General features: G+C 52.0%; 9 protein-coding genes across 9 annotated transcripts; 4 read left to right on the top strand and 5 right to left on the bottom strand.

The window, feature by feature from the left end:
- Positions 1 to 489: 489 nt before the first annotated feature.
- On the bottom strand, positions 490 to 2,763 carry SAICODRAFT_44470 (Pkinase-domain-containing protein; the record flags this gene model as incomplete). Its single annotated transcript, XM_019168781.1, has 1 exon — positions 490 to 2,763. A coding segment is annotated over one exon (2,274 nt), but the record flags the coding sequence as incomplete, so codon positions are not given.
- A 466-nt stretch (positions 2,764 to 3,229) lies between these two features.
- Positions 3,230 to 6,339, bottom strand: SAICODRAFT_36122 (uncharacterized protein; the record flags this gene model as incomplete). Its single annotated transcript, XM_019168474.1, has 5 exons — positions 3,230 to 3,498; positions 3,666 to 4,118; positions 4,164 to 6,029; positions 6,051 to 6,248; positions 6,306 to 6,339. The coding sequence occupies 5 exons, from the start codon at positions 6,337 to 6,339 to the stop codon at positions 3,230 to 3,232; spliced, it is 2,820 nt and encodes a 939-aa protein (XP_019022812.1).
- A 511-nt stretch (positions 6,340 to 6,850) lies between these two features.
- SAICODRAFT_59288 (uncharacterized protein) lies at positions 6,851 to 7,630 on the top strand (the record flags this gene model as incomplete). Its single annotated transcript, XM_019169675.1, has 1 exon — positions 6,851 to 7,630. A coding segment is annotated over one exon (780 nt), but the record flags the coding sequence as incomplete, so codon positions are not given.
- A 232-nt stretch (positions 7,631 to 7,862) lies between these two features.
- On the bottom strand, positions 7,863 to 9,435 carry SAICODRAFT_72327 (uncharacterized protein). Its single transcript, XM_019170759.1, has 4 exons — positions 9,176 to 9,435; positions 8,434 to 9,122; positions 8,233 to 8,386; positions 7,863 to 8,177 (listed from the first exon to the last, which is right to left on the bottom strand). The coding sequence occupies exons 2-4, from the start codon at positions 9,090 to 9,092 to the stop codon at positions 7,914 to 7,916; spliced, it is 1,077 nt and encodes a 358-aa protein (XP_019022810.1). The 5' UTR covers positions 9,093 to 9,122; positions 9,176 to 9,435; the 3' UTR covers positions 7,863 to 7,913.
- A 116-nt stretch (positions 9,436 to 9,551) lies between these two features.
- On the top strand, positions 9,552 to 10,648 carry SAICODRAFT_31070 (DnaJ-domain-containing protein). The gene is made up of 4 exons (XM_019167831.1): positions 9,552 to 9,746; positions 9,796 to 10,184; positions 10,236 to 10,444; positions 10,502 to 10,648. Exons 1-3 carry the CDS (start codon positions 9,587 to 9,589, stop codon positions 10,296 to 10,298), a joined length of 612 nt encoding a protein of 203 aa, XP_019022809.1. The 5' UTR covers positions 9,552 to 9,586; the 3' UTR covers positions 10,299 to 10,444; positions 10,502 to 10,648.
- Positions 10,406 to 11,140, bottom strand: SAICODRAFT_20360 (uncharacterized protein; the record flags this gene model as incomplete). Its single annotated transcript, XM_019166247.1, has 3 exons — positions 10,801 to 11,140; positions 10,502 to 10,745; positions 10,406 to 10,444 (listed from the first exon to the last, which is right to left on the bottom strand). Exons 1-3 carry the CDS (start codon positions 11,115 to 11,117, stop codon positions 10,406 to 10,408), a joined length of 600 nt encoding a protein of 199 aa, XP_019022808.1. The 5' UTR covers positions 11,118 to 11,140.
- Positions 11,141 to 11,265: 125 nt separating this feature from the next.
- On the top strand, positions 11,266 to 12,389 carry SAICODRAFT_72324 (S-adenosyl-L-methionine-dependent methyltransferase; the record flags this gene model as incomplete). Its single annotated transcript, XM_019170758.1, has 3 exons — positions 11,266 to 11,315; positions 11,366 to 11,763; positions 11,816 to 12,389. Exons 2-3 carry the CDS (start codon positions 11,480 to 11,482, stop codon positions 12,387 to 12,389), a joined length of 858 nt encoding a protein of 285 aa, XP_019022807.1. The 5' UTR covers positions 11,266 to 11,315; positions 11,366 to 11,479.
- Positions 12,390 to 12,508: 119 nt separating this feature from the next.
- SAICODRAFT_31069 (uncharacterized protein) lies at positions 12,509 to 14,558 on the top strand. Its single transcript, XM_019167830.1, has 2 exons — positions 12,509 to 12,720; positions 12,773 to 14,558. The coding sequence occupies exon 2, from the start codon at positions 12,984 to 12,986 to the stop codon at positions 14,340 to 14,342; it is 1,359 nt and encodes a 452-aa protein (XP_019022806.1). The 5' UTR covers positions 12,509 to 12,720; positions 12,773 to 12,983; the 3' UTR covers positions 14,343 to 14,558.
- SAICODRAFT_66679 (MFS general substrate transporter) lies at positions 14,410 to 16,361 on the bottom strand. Its single transcript, XM_019170254.1, has 2 exons — positions 15,963 to 16,361; positions 14,410 to 15,926 (listed from the first exon to the last, which is right to left on the bottom strand). The coding sequence occupies exons 1-2, from the start codon at positions 16,181 to 16,183 to the stop codon at positions 14,528 to 14,530; spliced, it is 1,620 nt and encodes a 539-aa protein (XP_019022805.1). The 5' UTR covers positions 16,184 to 16,361; the 3' UTR covers positions 14,410 to 14,527.
- Between the last annotated feature and the right edge of the window lie 290 nt (positions 16,362 to 16,651).

The following is a 16,651-nucleotide window of genomic DNA, read 5'->3' as shown; positions in this document are numbered from 1 at the left end:
AACCACGGAGTTTGCAGGACTTAATCACTGATCTACATTCCCTTACGGAAGATGAATACATATTTCGATTGCACAAATAAATCTGCATTGAAGCGAGCAAAAGACCCCAAATCCTTGTCCCAGTAACGATGAACCCGTGCAAACCCCCAAGCCAAGTGAAGAAACTCCAAACCAACCAGCAATCAAACCATAAGCACGGCCATCCCAAGAAGGGCCCGCAAACCAAGTAAATGTCATAAAGAGCTTCATGTCATCGCATCCCAATACGTTCACAGCCGAAGTATACTGTATCTCTTACCTCTCCAGGACCACCCGCAACTACACCGGGTGAGCAACGGGTCCTGACGGCCCACTCCTCAAAGCCTCAACCTTCAATGAATCAAGCTTGTGCCTCAAACGCCCAAGTCTGTCGCGCATAGCCTTCACAAACTTCTCAACCGTCTTGCGATCTTCTTCGTCCATAGCCGGTTCTTCTCCCTCAGACGAACCCTCGTTATCCAAAATCGCTTCCAACATCGTGATCGCGACCTCATATGAACTCTCGCATTGGAGAAGGTCATCCCCTACGAGCTCGTTGATCGCTGCTTGACGACTCATGTCCAAAGCACGGTTGTATAGAAGCTTCTCGGCAGTGATCACCTCCATAGTTGCGGAGCTCGGGGTAGGTCCACTCTCACCCACGGCACTGCCAAGTTTGCCTCTGGCATACTCTGCCTTCTCTAAGCACTCGTTGAACCTATCACGGATCCATTGCACGGCAGTATTCAAGTCGGGACTGGCGGCAATACCATGTCTAGCACTGGACCAGTAAGCGCCGACAATCTCCATCCCGTGCTGAAGAAGACCTAAAATCTTCACGTACAACACCAACGCTTCCTCGGCGAGTGTCGCAGTCGCTTCCGGTGTCAACGGCGAAGGATCAGCTCCGCCAGCACCAACTGGTGTAGGTGGTATCAACTGCGACAGCTTAACCTCCGCAAACTCATACACGACTTCGGCACGGCTGCAGATCTCACCAAGCTGCTTCACGACCTGCGCATCGTCCTCGGTTCCAGTCTCGAATCCCACTACGTGGTTGTAGTGAGGACTACTCATCCAAGGCATTACTTTCTTTCCCTTCGCCAGCCATTGAGCCACGGGAGGAGACTTTCCCGAACCCAACAAACGCATACTCGCAAGCGAAATGGCCTTCGCGAGCGCCGAACCGGGCGACGTACCAAACGCGCTGGTAGAACGGGGTGAATAACCACCCGTCGCACTGATACCCCTAGCCAAAGAGCCAGATGAACGACGACTGACAGGCGGCTGCGTTCTCGGTCTCGCAAGCTCATCCGCCAGGGCATTTACTTCCACAGACCGCTTCTCAACCATGACATAATCCCTCTCATCCTCGTCAATGGTAGTGACGACCTGCGTGCCCGCATGAGCCCGCTGAGAGGGACGACGCTCCAAAGCTGTCGCTGCGGATGGTGTTTGGAAGGTGTCGTGCGTGAGAGCAGGACGTGCAGTATGACTGGGTGTTGACATCCTCCGGGTGAAGTAACCCGTAGGTGGCTGATGAGCATTAGTCGTTGTTGCATGATGACCCAGCGGGGGTCGCGTAGGTATAGATGAAGGAACCATAGGCGGTGCCGGCTGCCTTGGTGTTGACGAGATATAATCCGTGATGAATGCTGGACTGGGACTCGTTCCCTCCGTAGGTAATGTAGTCGTGCCCACCATCAACTCACCCGTCCTGGACTTTGCGACAACTTCCAATGCTTGTCCACCGACACCCTCCATTCCATCAACCCACCCAAAAAACTCTCCAAAATCCATACGCTCCCCAGGTTCCTTCTTCAACAATCTCCCTACGAACTCCCTCATCTCGCCACTGACATTGGACAACGCCTCTTCCGGCCATCTCACACCTGCCGACCCTGCACGTTCGATTCTGCGAAGCAACTCGACGTGATTCTGCGCACGGAACGGAGGACGGCCCGTCAATGTCTCAAACAGGACAGCACCTACGGACCAAAGGTCTGCCTTGGCGTCATACTTCTCGTACCTCAGGATCTCTGGTGCCATATACAATGGACTTCCACACAAAGTCTCAGCCAGTCCTCCACCTGGCAGACTCCTTGCAAAACCGAAATCAGCAATCTTCAATACCGGCAGGTCCTCTCCGCTGCTGCAGAATGCAGGCGCATTAGGGTTCGGTGGCGGCTGGAGCAGCAAGTTTTGCGGCTTAACATCTCTGTGAATGAGGTTCCTCTCGCGGAGGAAAGCAAGCGCGGATGACAGTTGCCGCAGGAAATGCTTAACAACGTATTCATTCAGGCCACCGGCCGGTGGGTATGGGTAACGCGTGCTAAGGTGGCGAATCTCTGGTATCTCCTTCCAATGTTCACGCTTCTTGATAAAGAAACTCAGGTCGCCCAGCGCGCAGAACTCCATGATGAGGTGGATATATTTGCTTGTCGATGATCCTCCGGCCTCAAAGTTGGCTGGGCTTGGTGATGATGAAAGGTCATATTGCGGTGTTGGTGATGGCTGGTGGTTGAAGCAGGCGATGAGGGCGACGATGTGTGGGTGCCCCAGGCTCTTGAGGATTGCGATTTCAGAATCGAGGTTCTCCAGCAACTTCTTCGTAAGCTTTGATCGTAAGACTGATTTGATGGCGACGGGTTCGCGGTCCTTAATGCGGTAACCTTTGTAAACCGTCGCAAATGAACCGCGACCAATCTCGTTACCGATGCGATACCCTCCTACTTCACGCTCTCTCTTGCTTGATGATGACGAAGACATCAACAGTGTTGAGTTTGGTTAAAGACAGTTGCAGTCGTGGTGTTCCTTGTCGGAAAGCGGGCTTGAGTCACCAGATATAGCGATAGAAGCGGCTGATCGGCGGCACGGCGGCACGGCTATGTGCCTTGTGCCAATCGGAAGCCTCGGTGAGCGTTCGGCAGATCGACAGTCGAGTGCGTAAGGTTGTCAGAGCGTTTCGTAATGCTACGTTCCGTTGCTCTCCGTAATTCTGATATCACCCTGTCCGCGTTGGAGGAGGGATGTGGGATGCGCGAGGAGTGTTTTGCGTGCGGGTGCCAACTGCGCTGCGCTGCGGTCTACGTTCATACGACAGCGAGATTAGATAAGACCTGCTGTAAGTGAGTCGTATTACAAATAGCATTTTATTATTGCGTTTAAAACACGAAGATGTCGGTACATATACAACACCAATCCCATGGCTTCAGAGCCTAGTTGACTCCTCCGTGATGAGAGAGCGGTGTGTTCGTAGTTGACCTGTTAAGCTCCCATAGAAATATGACCGTCCGTTGTTTACTCCCTGTGTCCCGTCCACCTTGCCGAAGCAATTAGGAGTAGCGACGTCTAGGAGTCTATTCGACCGGCATGAAGGCCATGGTTGAGGTGAAGCAGCTTCGATCCTGACTGCCCGCTTTAAAAGTTTTGCGTGCACGTGAGGCTGCCCCATAGGGTTAGGGTCGAAGCGTGGAAAGTCTATAATTAAGTGCTATCAGATAATAATGCCAGGTATCCCGGTTCTCATCCTCATCATAACCTATATTCGCAATCGTGGATTTCATGCCTATTTTATCCGCTCAACAAGCTCTCCAGTGAGCTAACCATTCCATTCGTTCCAGGAACCCAGCTCCTGGCCTGCGTACTCCTCTCTCCGATACTAACGCTCAAGACACTTTCAACCGCGCCAGTCTTCTCGAGCTCGTTGGCCCAGCGGAAGACGTCCTCGTCAGTCCTGTCGTCTCCGGCAACACACAAGAAGTCCATCTTGCGTCCGTCGAGCAATGACCAGCAATACTCGGCGGCCTTAGCCTTGGAGACCGTGGTGGGTTCGGCGACAACGACGCCCTCGCCGGGAACCGCATGGACGGTTTGTCCGGCACAAGCATCGTTGACATGGTTGATGATTTCACCAGCTTGGCGAGCAGCAAGCGAGTTGTCCTCAGCATTCGAGTAGTCAAAGATGAAGCCAGAGTTCTTCTCGGTGACGCGGGCACCGGGAGTACGCTCGGCGTAGTACTCAAAGATCTGCTTCACAGCTCCGTGCCAGGCAAAGTCATCCTCCTTCGCCAAGCGCACCCAGTCCTTGTGGTCCTGTCCTGGCTTAGGGTGAAGACGCTCCGCTTCAGGTGTGCTCAAAGCACGACCAAAAGGACGGACGTAGCATCCATTCTCGGCGACCAATCCCAACTTGGGCACACGCCTCATCAACGCCTCAAGATCCTCCGGACCATGCGCAGAAGTGAGGTACACCACATTCAACGGATCCGCAACGAGCTCATTCAGCGCGTCAATCAAGACTTGAGGTGAAGTGATGACGCTGTTACGCGGGTCACCCCAGGTTCCGGTAGTTCCCTCATAATCGACGAAGAAGAACCTACCATTCCTGGACTGGTGGTATCTCTTGATATGAGGCTCGATCAAAAGACGAGGGATGGAAGATGCGCCACTGCTGGTAGCCTCGACGTAGGCAGCCTCGAGGTGCTTGCGGAAAGTAGCGACCCATCCGACAGCAGTATGCGTGAGCACCCACTCGTTCAACTTCTCCCATCTGCACTCCATCTCCTCCTTCGACATCGTCAACGCATTGTGGATGGCCTTCGCAGTACCCTTGTAGTCCCATGGGTTACATAAGATCGCTGCGTCCTTACCGAATCCATCTGCGGATCCAGTGAACTCGGACAGTACCAAGGGGTGCTTCGTCTGGCTCTGGCAGAAGACGTACTCATGACACGTCAAGTTCATTCCTTCCCTCAATGAAGTAACGATCAAGGCATCAGCGATCGTCAACATCGCCAAGTACTGCGAGAACGTGATATCTTGGTGCAAGAAGATAACTGGCGTGTGCGTCAGGTTGGCGTAAGTAGAGTTGATTCTCGTAACAATATCCGTAACCTGCGTCTGCAAATCACGGTTCTCGGTCGTCGAGGTGGCCACCTGGATGAGAACAGTGTTGTCCCTGAACTCGGGGTAGTTCGCCAAGAACATCTCGTAGGCCAACAACTTCTGCTTGACACCACGGACGTGGTCGAACTTGTCCCTACCGACCAAGATGCGCTTACCCTCGTAGCGCTCTCTAAGAAGCTTAACCCAGTCCTGAACTTCCTTCTCCTCGCGTTTCATCTGGAGTGCTCCGGGGTCGATACCAAGGGGCACGCTCTTGACCGAGACAAACCTGTCGTCCAGGTAAACGCCCTCCGAAGAAGCTTCCAAACGGAGCAAACGAGAGCAGGTCTGCAAGAAGTGACGAGCATACTCACTAGTCTGGAAAGCAATGACCGTGCATCCGAGCATACCCCGAAGCAACTGCTCACGAACAGCGAAACACCTGAAGACCTCGGAGGATGGGAAAGACACGTGCAAGAAGAAGCCGATGATGGCATCAGGGATAGCCTTGCGGATCATTCCCGGAACCAGCAAAAGATGGTAGTCGTTCACCCAGATAGTGTCACCCTTCTTGTACTGAGCGATAATAGCATCAGCGAACGCCTGGTTGAGGGCAACGTAGTGCTTCCAAGACTGATCCTCATAAACCTTGCTCTTAGGCTCATCAGGGATCTGGTAGTGAAACATCGGCCAAATAATCTGCTTGCAGAAATGGTCATAAGTGCCCTCGAAATCACTGTCCTTCACCCATACGGGAAGACAACCCTGGTTCTTCTGCATGAGCACCTCAACACTCTTCTTGGTCTCTTCCTGTAGAGCGTCAGTAGGCATGCCCAGAGTTCCAACCCAGACGCGATTTGAGAGTTTGCCCTCTTCCTCGCCGGCGCGGATAGCGTTCTTCAGCCCACCGTTGCCGAGATCAGAAGGCTCAACCGTCCAGTTCGCGGTGGCGAAGAGAGTAGTTTCGTCTACTGAAGACTGACGACGACGCCTCATCTGGTGGGTAAAGGGCTTCGGAATGCCTTCTAAGGTTGCAGCCTTGCCCAGCGCAATATTTGGAGGAGGAGGGGAGGAAGCCCGGGAACGAGGTTGAGTGAGCATACGTTTCATTCCAGGTCGGCCTCCTTCAGAAGGTGGGTTCGCACTCTGTGCGGGCGTTAAGGTAGCACCAATACTAGGGAAGAAGAACTCCGTTGTTGGAGCATCAACACCAGGTGTTGCTGGAGGCGATGGAACGGCAGATCCCAAAGTCACCAACAGGTTCGGAACTGGCAAGGAGTTGGCCGGAGTAGGCAGCGAATTGTCCTCTCCCTTCGCATCATTCAGATCAAACGAAATCGTATCTATTTCGATGCGTTAACATACATCCGGGGTATTCCGCTCAAGCGATTTCCACATACGAGGCAAGAACAGAGAGGCCACGAAAGTTGTCATGTTTGGTGATTGGACAAACTTTCTTGAATGAGATTTCCTGCGTGAATCAAAGGAAGCCAGCTTTGGGTATCGACAATGGTGTGTTGGTGTCTCGAAAGTTCTGAGCGTGTAAGTTGCTCGCTTGTGACTGCAGCTGCACGAACGCTGGGAGCTTGCAGAGGCCGGCGCCGCATGTCACTGTGATCAGGTGGCGCGTGTAAGCTGGCCTACTCGGGGGACGTGTATGGGAATCACAGATGCACTTTCAACGGGACGTGTATGGGAATTATAGATGCTCTTTCAACAAGGGCATTCAACAAGGACGTGCGTAGCCGAGGAATCTTGACATAGGAGCTATGGGATGGAAGGGAGCAACAGCGGGTTGGTTGCTGATGGGGGGTGAATGCAGCAGTTTTAGGGGGGGGGGGGGGGGTAAAGTTTGGATCATGCACGGCTACGTCGCTCCGGGGGCGCGCAAAGGAGATGACGTCGGCGAGCTGGGTCGGCAATTGGAAGAGGAATTGAGGCCTGTTGGCTTCCCGTCGTCTCCGCCGCAACTTGGTTCGGTGTCCTCCTCGCCATGCTCATCATCTGGGGCGCAGAAGGCACGCCACGATACCAATCAGACGAGGGTGGAATCGTGTATATCTCCGATGTAGGAGCACATATCAAACCACTATTTATAGCCGGAACCTCGGTGACCGGTCCATTCTTTGTGGCGGCGTTGATTGCGGAGAGGTGGTTGAGGCATCGGTCGCGTCTCACGCCTAATAGGCGCACTACGGAGAAGGTTTTGAGTGTCTGCGCGATTGTATGCGCGCTTGTCGGTGCTGCTGCCTTGATTTGCTTGAGTATTTGGGATGCGTTCAACCATTCTAGTGTTCACTGGCGTTTGACGGTTGTGTTCATCATCTTCATTGCGCTTTCGGCAATCTTCACCACTTGCGAATTCCGATTCCTCCGCAAGGGTTACCCCGACACCCGCCGCCTCATGTTCTCCTACGCCGTCAAGATCCTCATTGTCATCTTCGCCGTCGCCCTCGCCATCGCGATGGGTGTGTTGATGAACAAGAACCACGAGTCTGCCGCTGCTGTATGCGAGTGGATCATTGCGTTCTTGTTCGACGCCTATGTCTGGACCTTGGTGTACGACTTGAGACCCGCCGTCAAGACCTCAAACAGCTACTTGAAGAGACACCCCTCTGCTGTCATGGCCATGCAGGAGCAGCAGAGCAACGGGTGGTCCAACGGACAGGCGTCCGGAGGCCCTGATCTCGCGCCCAACAACCACACCATCAACCCAGTTGCTTAAGGGCGATGTGTACTATTATTGATTGCTGAGACGATTGCTTAATGTTCTTTTTATTTGATTTACTGGGATCATGGATGCGGATATGTACGAGTATAATTCGAGACATACCGGGGGTTACGGTCAGGCATACACGAGCGTTTTACATGATACTTTGGATACGAGTCATTGGATACACACAGATAATATTCCTTATTACCGTTCTTAAACTCCCCTTCATAAGTCCGCTAGATGTGCTATGTAATGACATGCTTTCGTAGCCACAGACATATTCCCACGCCTCAGATTATCTTGGCTTATGCCCAATCGGACTACTATGAGAATAGTCAAGATGAACATGAGCTCTCTCGACATTCGGCAAACACTCAATCATCCACTGAAGTGCTTCACCAAGATCATGTCCATCCTTCAAACTCGTCTTGGGATCCAAGCAAATTTCCACCTCAACAACGAGCTTATCACCAGCATGGTATGCGTTAACCATCGTCACGTATTGGATCAGGTTGGAGAAACGAGCGGCGAGGTACACGATTTGTTGTTGGTCCTCGATCTGCACGGGCTTGTTAGCTAACGGTCCGTCACGGAGAGCATTGAAATGTACGTACCGCGGCAGTCATGCCACTGAGTCGCTGGATGTGTTCTGCTGAAGTCTGTAACCACTCGACAACGATGTACAAACTGATCAGGATGGCGCCTAGGGAGTCGAGCCACCAGACGCTGAAAAAGCCACCGACCAAGGGAAAGACAATCGAGAAGAAGCTATGTTTCGTCAGCAGAATCCACGTGGTCCGATGAATAGAACATACTTGAACACAACATCGTTCATGGCATCTTGTGCTAATGCCTGCACACTCGTCGTCTTGAAGTTTTTGCACCAGAGCCAGCACAATCCCTTCACCAACACCGTACTCGCCATGATCCCGATACTCAGGTTTGTCAATCTCACAACCTCCCGACTTTCCTCGAATAGTAGGCGATGTCCAGCTTGTACTGCGACCTGGAAGAACGCAACAGTCATGATGACTGCGAATACGAGCACACCGATTGGCTCCAAGCGGTTACGTCCAACAGGGAACTGATACCGAGATTTCCAGTCGCGGTTTTCGATGATTTTTGCGGTTGTCCAAATGATTACTGTTGACAGGAAGTCCAGGGATGAATCCACCAACGAAGCCAAAATGGAGAGGGAGTTTGTGGCCAGGGCGACGACGACCTTGGCAGCGAGAAGGAAGACATTGGCGGCAAAGTTGACGTTAATCGCGAGCCAGGTAAGTTTCGAGGTCTCTTCGGGGCTGTCACCACCTAGTAATGGCTGATTCTCGAGGTCTGTAGGACGTGGGCTGCCGGTGTCGTAGGTGTGAATCAGACCATGTGGGAAATCGCTCGCCAACAATTGGTCAATGACCTGTAACTTTTCGATGAGGGTGTTCTGTTGCTCGTAAAATGCTCTGACTTTCTTTTTCATCTTTTTGAGGGTCTCATCTTCGACATAGTACTGTTGTGCACGGGTTAGCAAGGTGAAACGACCGTCGCGTAGAATAGCCTCACCTTTTTCCAGTTGACTGGCTGCTCGCTACGATCCAACAACTGGAAACTCCGAGTCGTGTGAAGCGTATGAAGAGACGGTCTTGAAGCTATAGACCCATACTCTGACAACGCAGGCGGTGGATGAGTATGCCCAGCACCAGACGCGGATCGGGGTCGTTCGGGAGCGGCAAGAAGCGAGAGTAATGGCGCAGATTTCCGCCTGGCAGTGAAGAGACCAAACGGTTGTGGGCGTGGTGAGTTTGGTGGAGAGGCCGAGGACATGCTGGGGTGTATGCTGCCTGCTCCTTCTTCCTGTCTGCCTGATCGCTTCACGCGCTGGGTCCCCGCCACACGGTGTACGGTACTGTACGTCACTGGATCCCATTATTGGAAACCTCTTCGACAAGAACCTTAACCAACCGATCCACCGCCATGTCAGACTCGCTACCAGATTACTACGCCGTCCTCGGTGTCAAGCCAGAATCAACGCCTATTCAGATCAAGACTGGTTATAAAAAGGCTGCGCTCGCCTCTCATCCTGATCGTTTCCCAGGCGATGCGAATGCGACAAGAAGATTTCAGTTAGTGAACGGTATATATCGGACCTTTCCATTGAAATGATGGAGCTGACGTATATACAGAGGCATTCTACACCCTCTCCGATGTGGGCAGACGCGCAGAATACGACCGCGCAAGAGCAGAACAAGCACGCCGTACAGGCTCCAGCACCGGCTGGGGCAGCTGGTCACGGCCAGACCCAAGACAGGAACAACCGGCGTATGAGGAAGACCAGTTTGCGGACGCGTTCGAGGAAATGATGAATGAAGAGAATATCAACGTCAACTTCGATACCAGCACGAGCAATAAGTTCTGGTCGCTTGCGGGAGGAGCGAGTGGTGCCGTACTTGGATTCATCGTGGGTAATGTGCCTGGCCTTCTTGCGGGTGCCGTCGTTGGAAATAGACTGGGAGCCATCAGGGAGAGGAATCAGAGGAGTGTGTATGAGGTGTATCAGTCGTTACCTGCAGACGTGAGTGGCTTCATCTGTCGGATATGGACGTTTGCTGACAGACTCTCGCAGCATAAAGCAAGGATCCTTGCCGACTTGGCGCAGAACTTCATGCACTTGGCGGGCGGGAAGTGAAACGGTCGTGATACGTGTACGATTGACTTCAGATGAACTGGAATTGGTCGCATATCTGGAGATATTGGATTCTTGCGCCCATGTAGGCTTTAGCTTAGTAGTACCATCTAATACTTCATCAAGGTCTTCTTGATAGGTCCTGCCGACTATTCACACCTTATTAGCATTTGATCCGTCGTTCTGATGAGTGGTGTCAGACATACCTCGATAAACTTCAACATCTCTGCATCCCATGCTTCCATTTCATCCTTTCTCTTCTTGTTCTCTTCGACCAGCGCCGCTTTCTTCGCGATCAACTCCTTCCTGAGTACTTCTAGTCGATCCCGTTCGTCACCCTCGGCCTGTATTCTTGCGAGCATGAGGACATGTGGGTCGGATGATGGTTGTTCAGGGTGCGAAGAGAGGAAGTCTTCCTCGGACGCCAGATCCAACGTAATATATGTTGCCCTGTGAATGAACTGTCAGCATTCAAGTTCAACGCAATTCCAAAAGGTATACTCACGCATAATCCTCACACTGTGCAATCTCACTCAAGAAATGCTGATGCTCATAGTACAGATTCTGTAACTCCAGATGCGCACGATCCAGCTCTTGTTTCGCCTCAGCTGTAGTTTGCTTCGCTGCTCGGCTTTGTAGTTGCGCTGATCTGTTCAATTGTCGTAGGCGGGTGAGGTAGGTCATCGCTGTTCGTCTGTCTCGAGCTTGTTGTGTCGCGTCTGAAGAGGGCAAGGAGAGGACTCGGTGGCATAGTGAGCGTACTTCTTCTGTGAGTTCGAGGAATTCGATGAGTGATGGGTCCTTGAGGATTGACGTCGACATCTTTGTGGTGAGGGGATGGTGGTGACTTGGGGGTGTCGACGTTACACTTTGCGGATTTCCCAATTCGGGATACGGAACGACATGATGGGTGGAATCACGCATTGTAGGTTCTTGAAGGCGCCGGTTACGAAGCTCGAGGCGAAGAGTCCAAAGTCTGCCGTTTGGACGATTACGGCGGTCGTTACCCTCACTACGGATGTGTGTACCCCCATATCCTTCGAATGCTGGTTGTGCTAAAGTTATGATAGCTAGGAGAGACGTTTTATGAGGATAATGCCACTCTGGAAGCAATTCTTTACAGAAATGGACCTGGAAGTGCGGAGACGGCGGTGCTGAGCAAGACTGTTGACTGGACGTTCCCTATGAGAGCGTTGAAGGTGGTGTTGCAGGTCGATGCCGCAAAGTGCAATCCTAAGCATCAATACTTCCTGAGAGTCGGTGAGAAGGACAGAAAAGCAGTGCAAGATGTATGGGGGCAGTATATGATGGTGCAAGGGCGGACCTCTGTGCTGCCAATATGGAGTTTGCCGTTCAGGCTTGGCCAGAAGACGAAGGAGCTGTTTGTGGAGAGGAGGCTACAAATACGGGATGATAGAGTGCTGAAGGTGGTCGAGGAGACTGGTGAAAGCATTGCACGGCATATATGGTATGTCTTGCAGCAGAAATCGGTTTGGGAGTTGGCTAATTATGCTGCCCAGGGATGCTGGTTTGAGTGCTTCCCTTGTGCTCGCTTCACTAGACAATGAGAGGAGCAATTTGGCATCACCAGAGTTACGGAAAGCCATAAGGGCATGTCTCAATCGTGATCATGTCAATATCCTTGAGCTTGGTGCTGGATGCGGGACGTTCGGCATCACATTTGCAACACTCTTCGAGAATTGCTTGGTCACTCTGACAGACCTGGGTCTAGCTAAAGAAATTGCAGACCTGAACCTTAAGGCCAATTCTCTGGGTGATCGAGCAAAGTTCGTGGAACTGGACTGGACAGAGCCATTGCCAGAACATTACAAAACCAGCTTCGGTCTGGTGATCATGACAGACTGCACCTACAATTCTGCATACTTCGAGCCGCTGGTCGGTGTGATAGATGCGGTTTTGAACAATAATAACCGACTGCTAATGGCATACAAGCGACGGCACGAGGACGAGAAGGAGTTCTTTGAGCTCATGGAGGCAAAAGGACTGGAGGTGACGTGCAGGACGAAGGTGGCAATTGAAGGCGATACAGAGACTGCACAGGTGATAGAGCTGCTGATATATCAAAGAAAATAATTGAAGCATTTTGCAACCTTCGGACCATGAAAACGGCACGATGACCTCGGCCCCTCATTCTACTGCGAAAAAGTAAGCATGCGGATTTAGCGTCACTCCGATCGAATCGAGGACTTTTCCCTTGGACATCAACTCCACCAAAACCCCGATCCCTTACCAAAAGGCATCGTTCCATCGCCAGTGCTCATTGTACTGGTAGAATACACATTTCGTTTTTGCTGCCTTGCTCGCAAAAGGTAGCCCAATTGCCCACCACGGCTTCAGGAGCTTTCAACGACACCGCCCCCACCAAGCTCGTCCACTTCAAGCCAGTTCCATACTGCACTGTCCGGTAAGCATCAATTGCTACTTTTCTTGAAGATCAATGGCTAACTATGCCTTAGCATCCTTCGCTGACAGCCTTAAACCCCCCCACCGCTTGGCACACCTTCAAAGTAGAGTAAGCTCCTCGTGACGAGGGCTACTCTATCCTTCTCGAAGGTCGAAACACAAAAGTAACTGTACACTCAGAACATTTTATGTTCTAAAGCCCAACAATTGGTCCTGCTCGCAAACCGGTCCTCTCAAACACTCTTTGTCAACCCACAACTCGAAATGTCTCCTTCCGCCGCTGTTGCCATGTCTCCAGCAATCATTGAAACTACCAACCACTTGGCGTCTTCGCCGAACTTGGGCGCTCCTATTGTGCTCCCCCAATCTCACAAGCAGCGTGTGTCTAACCCTGGCCGCGCTTTTGTTAGGAATGCTCTCTTGTCTCATTTGGCCGCGATGGACGTCGATGCCGGTGTCTCCGACAGTGAGAACGGTTTTTTCGTTGCCGACGTCGGTGAGGTCTACCGCCAGCATCTCCGTTGGAAGCGTAATCTGCCTCGCGTGGAGCCCTTCTACGCTGTGAAGTGCAACCCTGACCCCCAGGTTGTTCGCCTTCTCGCGTCCCTCGGTACCGGCTTCGACTGTGCCTCGAAGGCCGAAATTCAGCAGGTCTTGTCCCTCGGTGTTCCTGAGAATAAGATCATCTACGCCAACCCTTGCAAGGCGGCGTCTCACATCAAGTTTGCTGCCAACAATGGCGTCCGTATGATGACCTTCGACAACGCGGACGAGTTGCACAAGATCAAGCGCCTTTATCCCGGTGCTAGCCTCTTGTTGAGGATTTTGACCGATGATTCCAAGTCTTTGTGTCAGTTGGGATTGAAGTTCGGTGCTCCTTTGGACACCACCTTGCCCCTATTGAAGTTGGCTAAGGAGCTTGAGCTCGACATTGTCGGTGTTTCTTTCCACGTTGGATCTGGTTCGTGGGATCCTTCTGCCTTCGTCGACGCTGTTGAGCGTGCTCGCTGCGTCTTCGACGAGGCTGCTTCCGTTGGATACGACCTGAAGTTGCTCGATGTTGGTGGTGGTTTCGGTCACGACAACTTCGAGACCATCGCTGCCGTCCTTGGCCCTGCCATTGACCAGCACTTCCCTTCGACTATTAGGGTTATCGCTGAGCCCGGAAGGTACTATGTTGCCAACGCGTTTACCTTGGCTGTCAACATCATCGCTCGCAGGACCGTTGCCAACCAGGAAGGTGAGGCTGGCCTCGCTGACAAGTCCTACATGTATTACGTCAGCGACGGTGTCTACGGATCGTTCAACTGTATTTTGTTCGACCACCAGCACCCCGTCCCTCGCGTTTTGGCTCACGATGGCCGTTTCCTCTACAACGAGGCTCGCGGCGATTCTTCTGTGAGATGCTCTGTATGGGGACCCACTTGCGACTCCCTTGACTGCATTAGCGAGGAGTCTTTCTTGCCTTACGCTTTGGATGTCGGAGACTGGCTTTACTTTGAGGAGATGGGTGCCTACACTGGTTGTGCCGCCAGTCGTTTCAACGGCTTCCCTATCTCGAGGGTGCAGTATGTGAACTCGGAGAAGGGTGCGGAGGAGATGATGAAGGCTTTGTCTGCTTAGATGTCGTGGACATTGGACTGTATTTAGCTCACAATTTAATCTTTGATATCCGTTTATTCAAATCGAACACCTTGCAATTCGTAGGTATCTGGTTTCGTCTGTCCTATGCTATGCTTCGTCCAATGCAATTAACGTGATAAAAAGTGGTCCCGAAGTTCGAAAATATCCTGATATCTCACTTTCCCTTATTCTAAATTTGAAGCAAACTTTGACCTCCGCCTGATCTCCGGACCCCACTTCATCAAGACAAACGGCACAGCTGAAAGTGCAAGAGCAATGAACCCCAAAAGAGATGAAGCCCAAGCAAAGCCAAGCTTGTTGAACATCTGCACGGTGAACAAGGGAAACCCAGCACCGAACATGTTTCGCAAGAAACTCTGGGCGGCCAGGGCTGAACTCGCATAGCGTCCATAGATATCGGAAAGGTAGTTGAAGACACAAAGGTAAATGGTGTAGAGACCGAACCCTACCATGGCGACGGCGATCGTTGGCACAATCCAGTGAACGCCTTCCCGACTTGACCATCCGTACATGAACATACCACCGGTAAGGATTAAACTTCCCACACAGCTGGAGTACAAACGAGATTCTGGGATCGGTTGGCCAGTCTCACTGCGTTGAGCGGATTTGAGGTAGAGTGGTTGCTGGACGGTAAAGTCGAGTACAGCACCAATAAGGACTCCGATAGTCATGGCCAAAAACACGAGACTGACAGATGAGGTCGAGAATCCGTGAACAGTCTGAAACGTAAGCGGGATGGACTCCAAGAAGAGGTAAAGAATTCCCCAAACGAAGGCCAACCAGAGGGAAAAGGAAAAGACGACAGGTTCACTGATCAACAACCACAAAGGTCTGGTCAGCGATACCTTGACCAACACAGCCAAACTTGCACGTTCATCATCTGCCGGCGCACGGATACGCTGATCACCAGTCTCCTTCCTCATCTTCTTCGCCCTCTTGCTAAGCAATACAGAACCACGAGATTCCCTCAAGACAAGGACGAAGACGATACAGCATACACCACAGACAATCATCTGAATCCAATGAATCCATCTCCAGCCCAAGCCATCGTTGATGTATCCAGCCACTAATGGCCCAAGCGAAGTCGACACCATCGCAACAGTAGCAAACATGGACATGGGCGTCCCGCGCTCGTCCGAATGCCAAATATCGGCCAATGTCCCACCCACCATCGTAGATCCAGTCGAACCAGCACAACCCTGAATGAAACGACCGACGAGCATGGTAGCGAGGTTCTGTGACAATGCACATTCGATGAAGAAAACCGTGTAAATCAAGAAACTGACAATGTAAACTGGGTTGCGTCCGTACACCTCAGAAAGGGGTGCCAGAACGAGGGGTGCCACACCAAATCCAAGGGCGTAGACCGTCAACCCACAGATGATGGCCACTCGAGATACTCCGAATGTCTCCTCCATACCAGCTTGTCCTGGAGTATATGCTCCTGCATTGAATGCCACCATAAAAGTCATGAGGTTGGCAACAACCGTTACGACCCACTTTCTCGTCCTGCTCCAATTGAATGGATCTTCCGGGTCGTTTTCCTCCCATTCAATATATATTCTGTCGGTTCTGCGTCTGCTGATTGCATTGGTTAACTCTCTTGGATCTCCTTTCTCCACATCTGGGTGTGCGGCGTGGTATGCAGCGTCGTGAGGAATGGCATAGTGATGCTGGTCGTGTAGTGCCGGGTAGGCTGTGGTCGATGAAGGTGGTACAGCTGTGGAAGAAGGGTCGGCGATGTCGGTAACAGTCTGATCCGAGTCTGAGACGTGGTCCTTCTCGGAGAGGTCCTGAGGCAAGTATTGTGCTGTTGACATCGGCGGCAACGCGAAGCTTTCAACAGTCAGGGTAGATCGAGGTTGTTGAAGAGAGGGGAGCCGTCCTATATGTCGAAGGAGTGACTGATGGGATCGACGACTCTGATAACGGGTATCTAGCAGGACAGCAACTACTCGGGTGTATGCATTGATTTGTACCCTCCAACAATTTCGACTGGTGCACGGAACTCGGCACACACAGCACAGCACAGTCCTAAGTCCTCTAGAGTGCGCAAGTTGCAGGCCGGTGGCAGCGGCTGCCGACATCCCGCCCAACTTTAAAAATCACGAGGACGACTGCGAGCGCGCAATTCAACCCCCCAATAACGTAACGTCAATAGTAGGCTTGTCAGAACTCTGTTCTATTGAATGGTATGCGTCACAATGCTCTGCTACCATGGCCATCATGCTATAGAGAAACTCTCCCTGCTCTCGGAAACCCGGCAAACGCGAACGGCACTAAAGGAG

This window comes from Saitoella complicata, assembly GCF_001661265.1.
Source record: "Saitoella complicata NRRL Y-17804 unplaced genomic scaffold SAICOscaffold_18, whole genome shotgun sequence".
In the NCBI taxonomy this organism is placed as follows: domain Eukaryota; kingdom Fungi; phylum Ascomycota; class Saitoellomycetes; order Saitoellales; family Saitoellaceae; genus Saitoella; species Saitoella complicata.
The sequence above is the reverse complement of the archived record's forward strand: the minus strand, read 5'-3'. Positions and strand labels throughout refer to the sequence as shown.

Coding starts and splice junctions, on each gene's coding strand:
- SAICODRAFT_72327 (XM_019170759.1), bottom strand. CDS start 9,092: ATGAAAAAGAAAGTCAGAGCATTTTACGAGCAACAGAACACCCTCATC. Junction 8,387..8,433: donor ATGAACGATGTTGTGTTCAA/GTATGTTCTATT, acceptor GACGAAACATAG/CTTCTTCTCGATTGTCTTTC. Junction 8,178..8,232: donor TCAGTGGCATGACTGCCGCG/GTACGTACATTT, acceptor AAGCCCGTGCAG/ATCGAGGACCAACAACAAAT.
- SAICODRAFT_31070 (XM_019167831.1), top strand. CDS start 9,587: ATGTCAGACTCGCTACCAGATTACTACGCCGTCCTCGGTGTCAAGCCA. Junction 9,747..9,795: donor AAGATTTCAGTTAGTGAACG/GTATATATCGGA, acceptor ACGTATATACAG/AGGCATTCTACACCCTCTCC. Junction 10,185..10,235: donor ATCAGTCGTTACCTGCAGAC/GTGAGTGGCTTC, acceptor AGACTCTCGCAG/CATAAAGCAAGGATCCTTGC.
- SAICODRAFT_31069 (XM_019167830.1), top strand. CDS start 12,984: ATGTCTCCTTCCGCCGCTGTTGCCATGTCTCCAGCAATCATTGAAACT.
- SAICODRAFT_66679 (XM_019170254.1), bottom strand. CDS start 16,183: ATGTCAACAGCACAATACTTGCCTCAGGACCTCTCCGAGAAGGACCAC. Junction 15,927..15,962: donor GAGAAAGGAGATCCAAGAGA/GTTAACCAATGC, acceptor CAGAACCGACAG/AATATATATTGAATGGGAGG.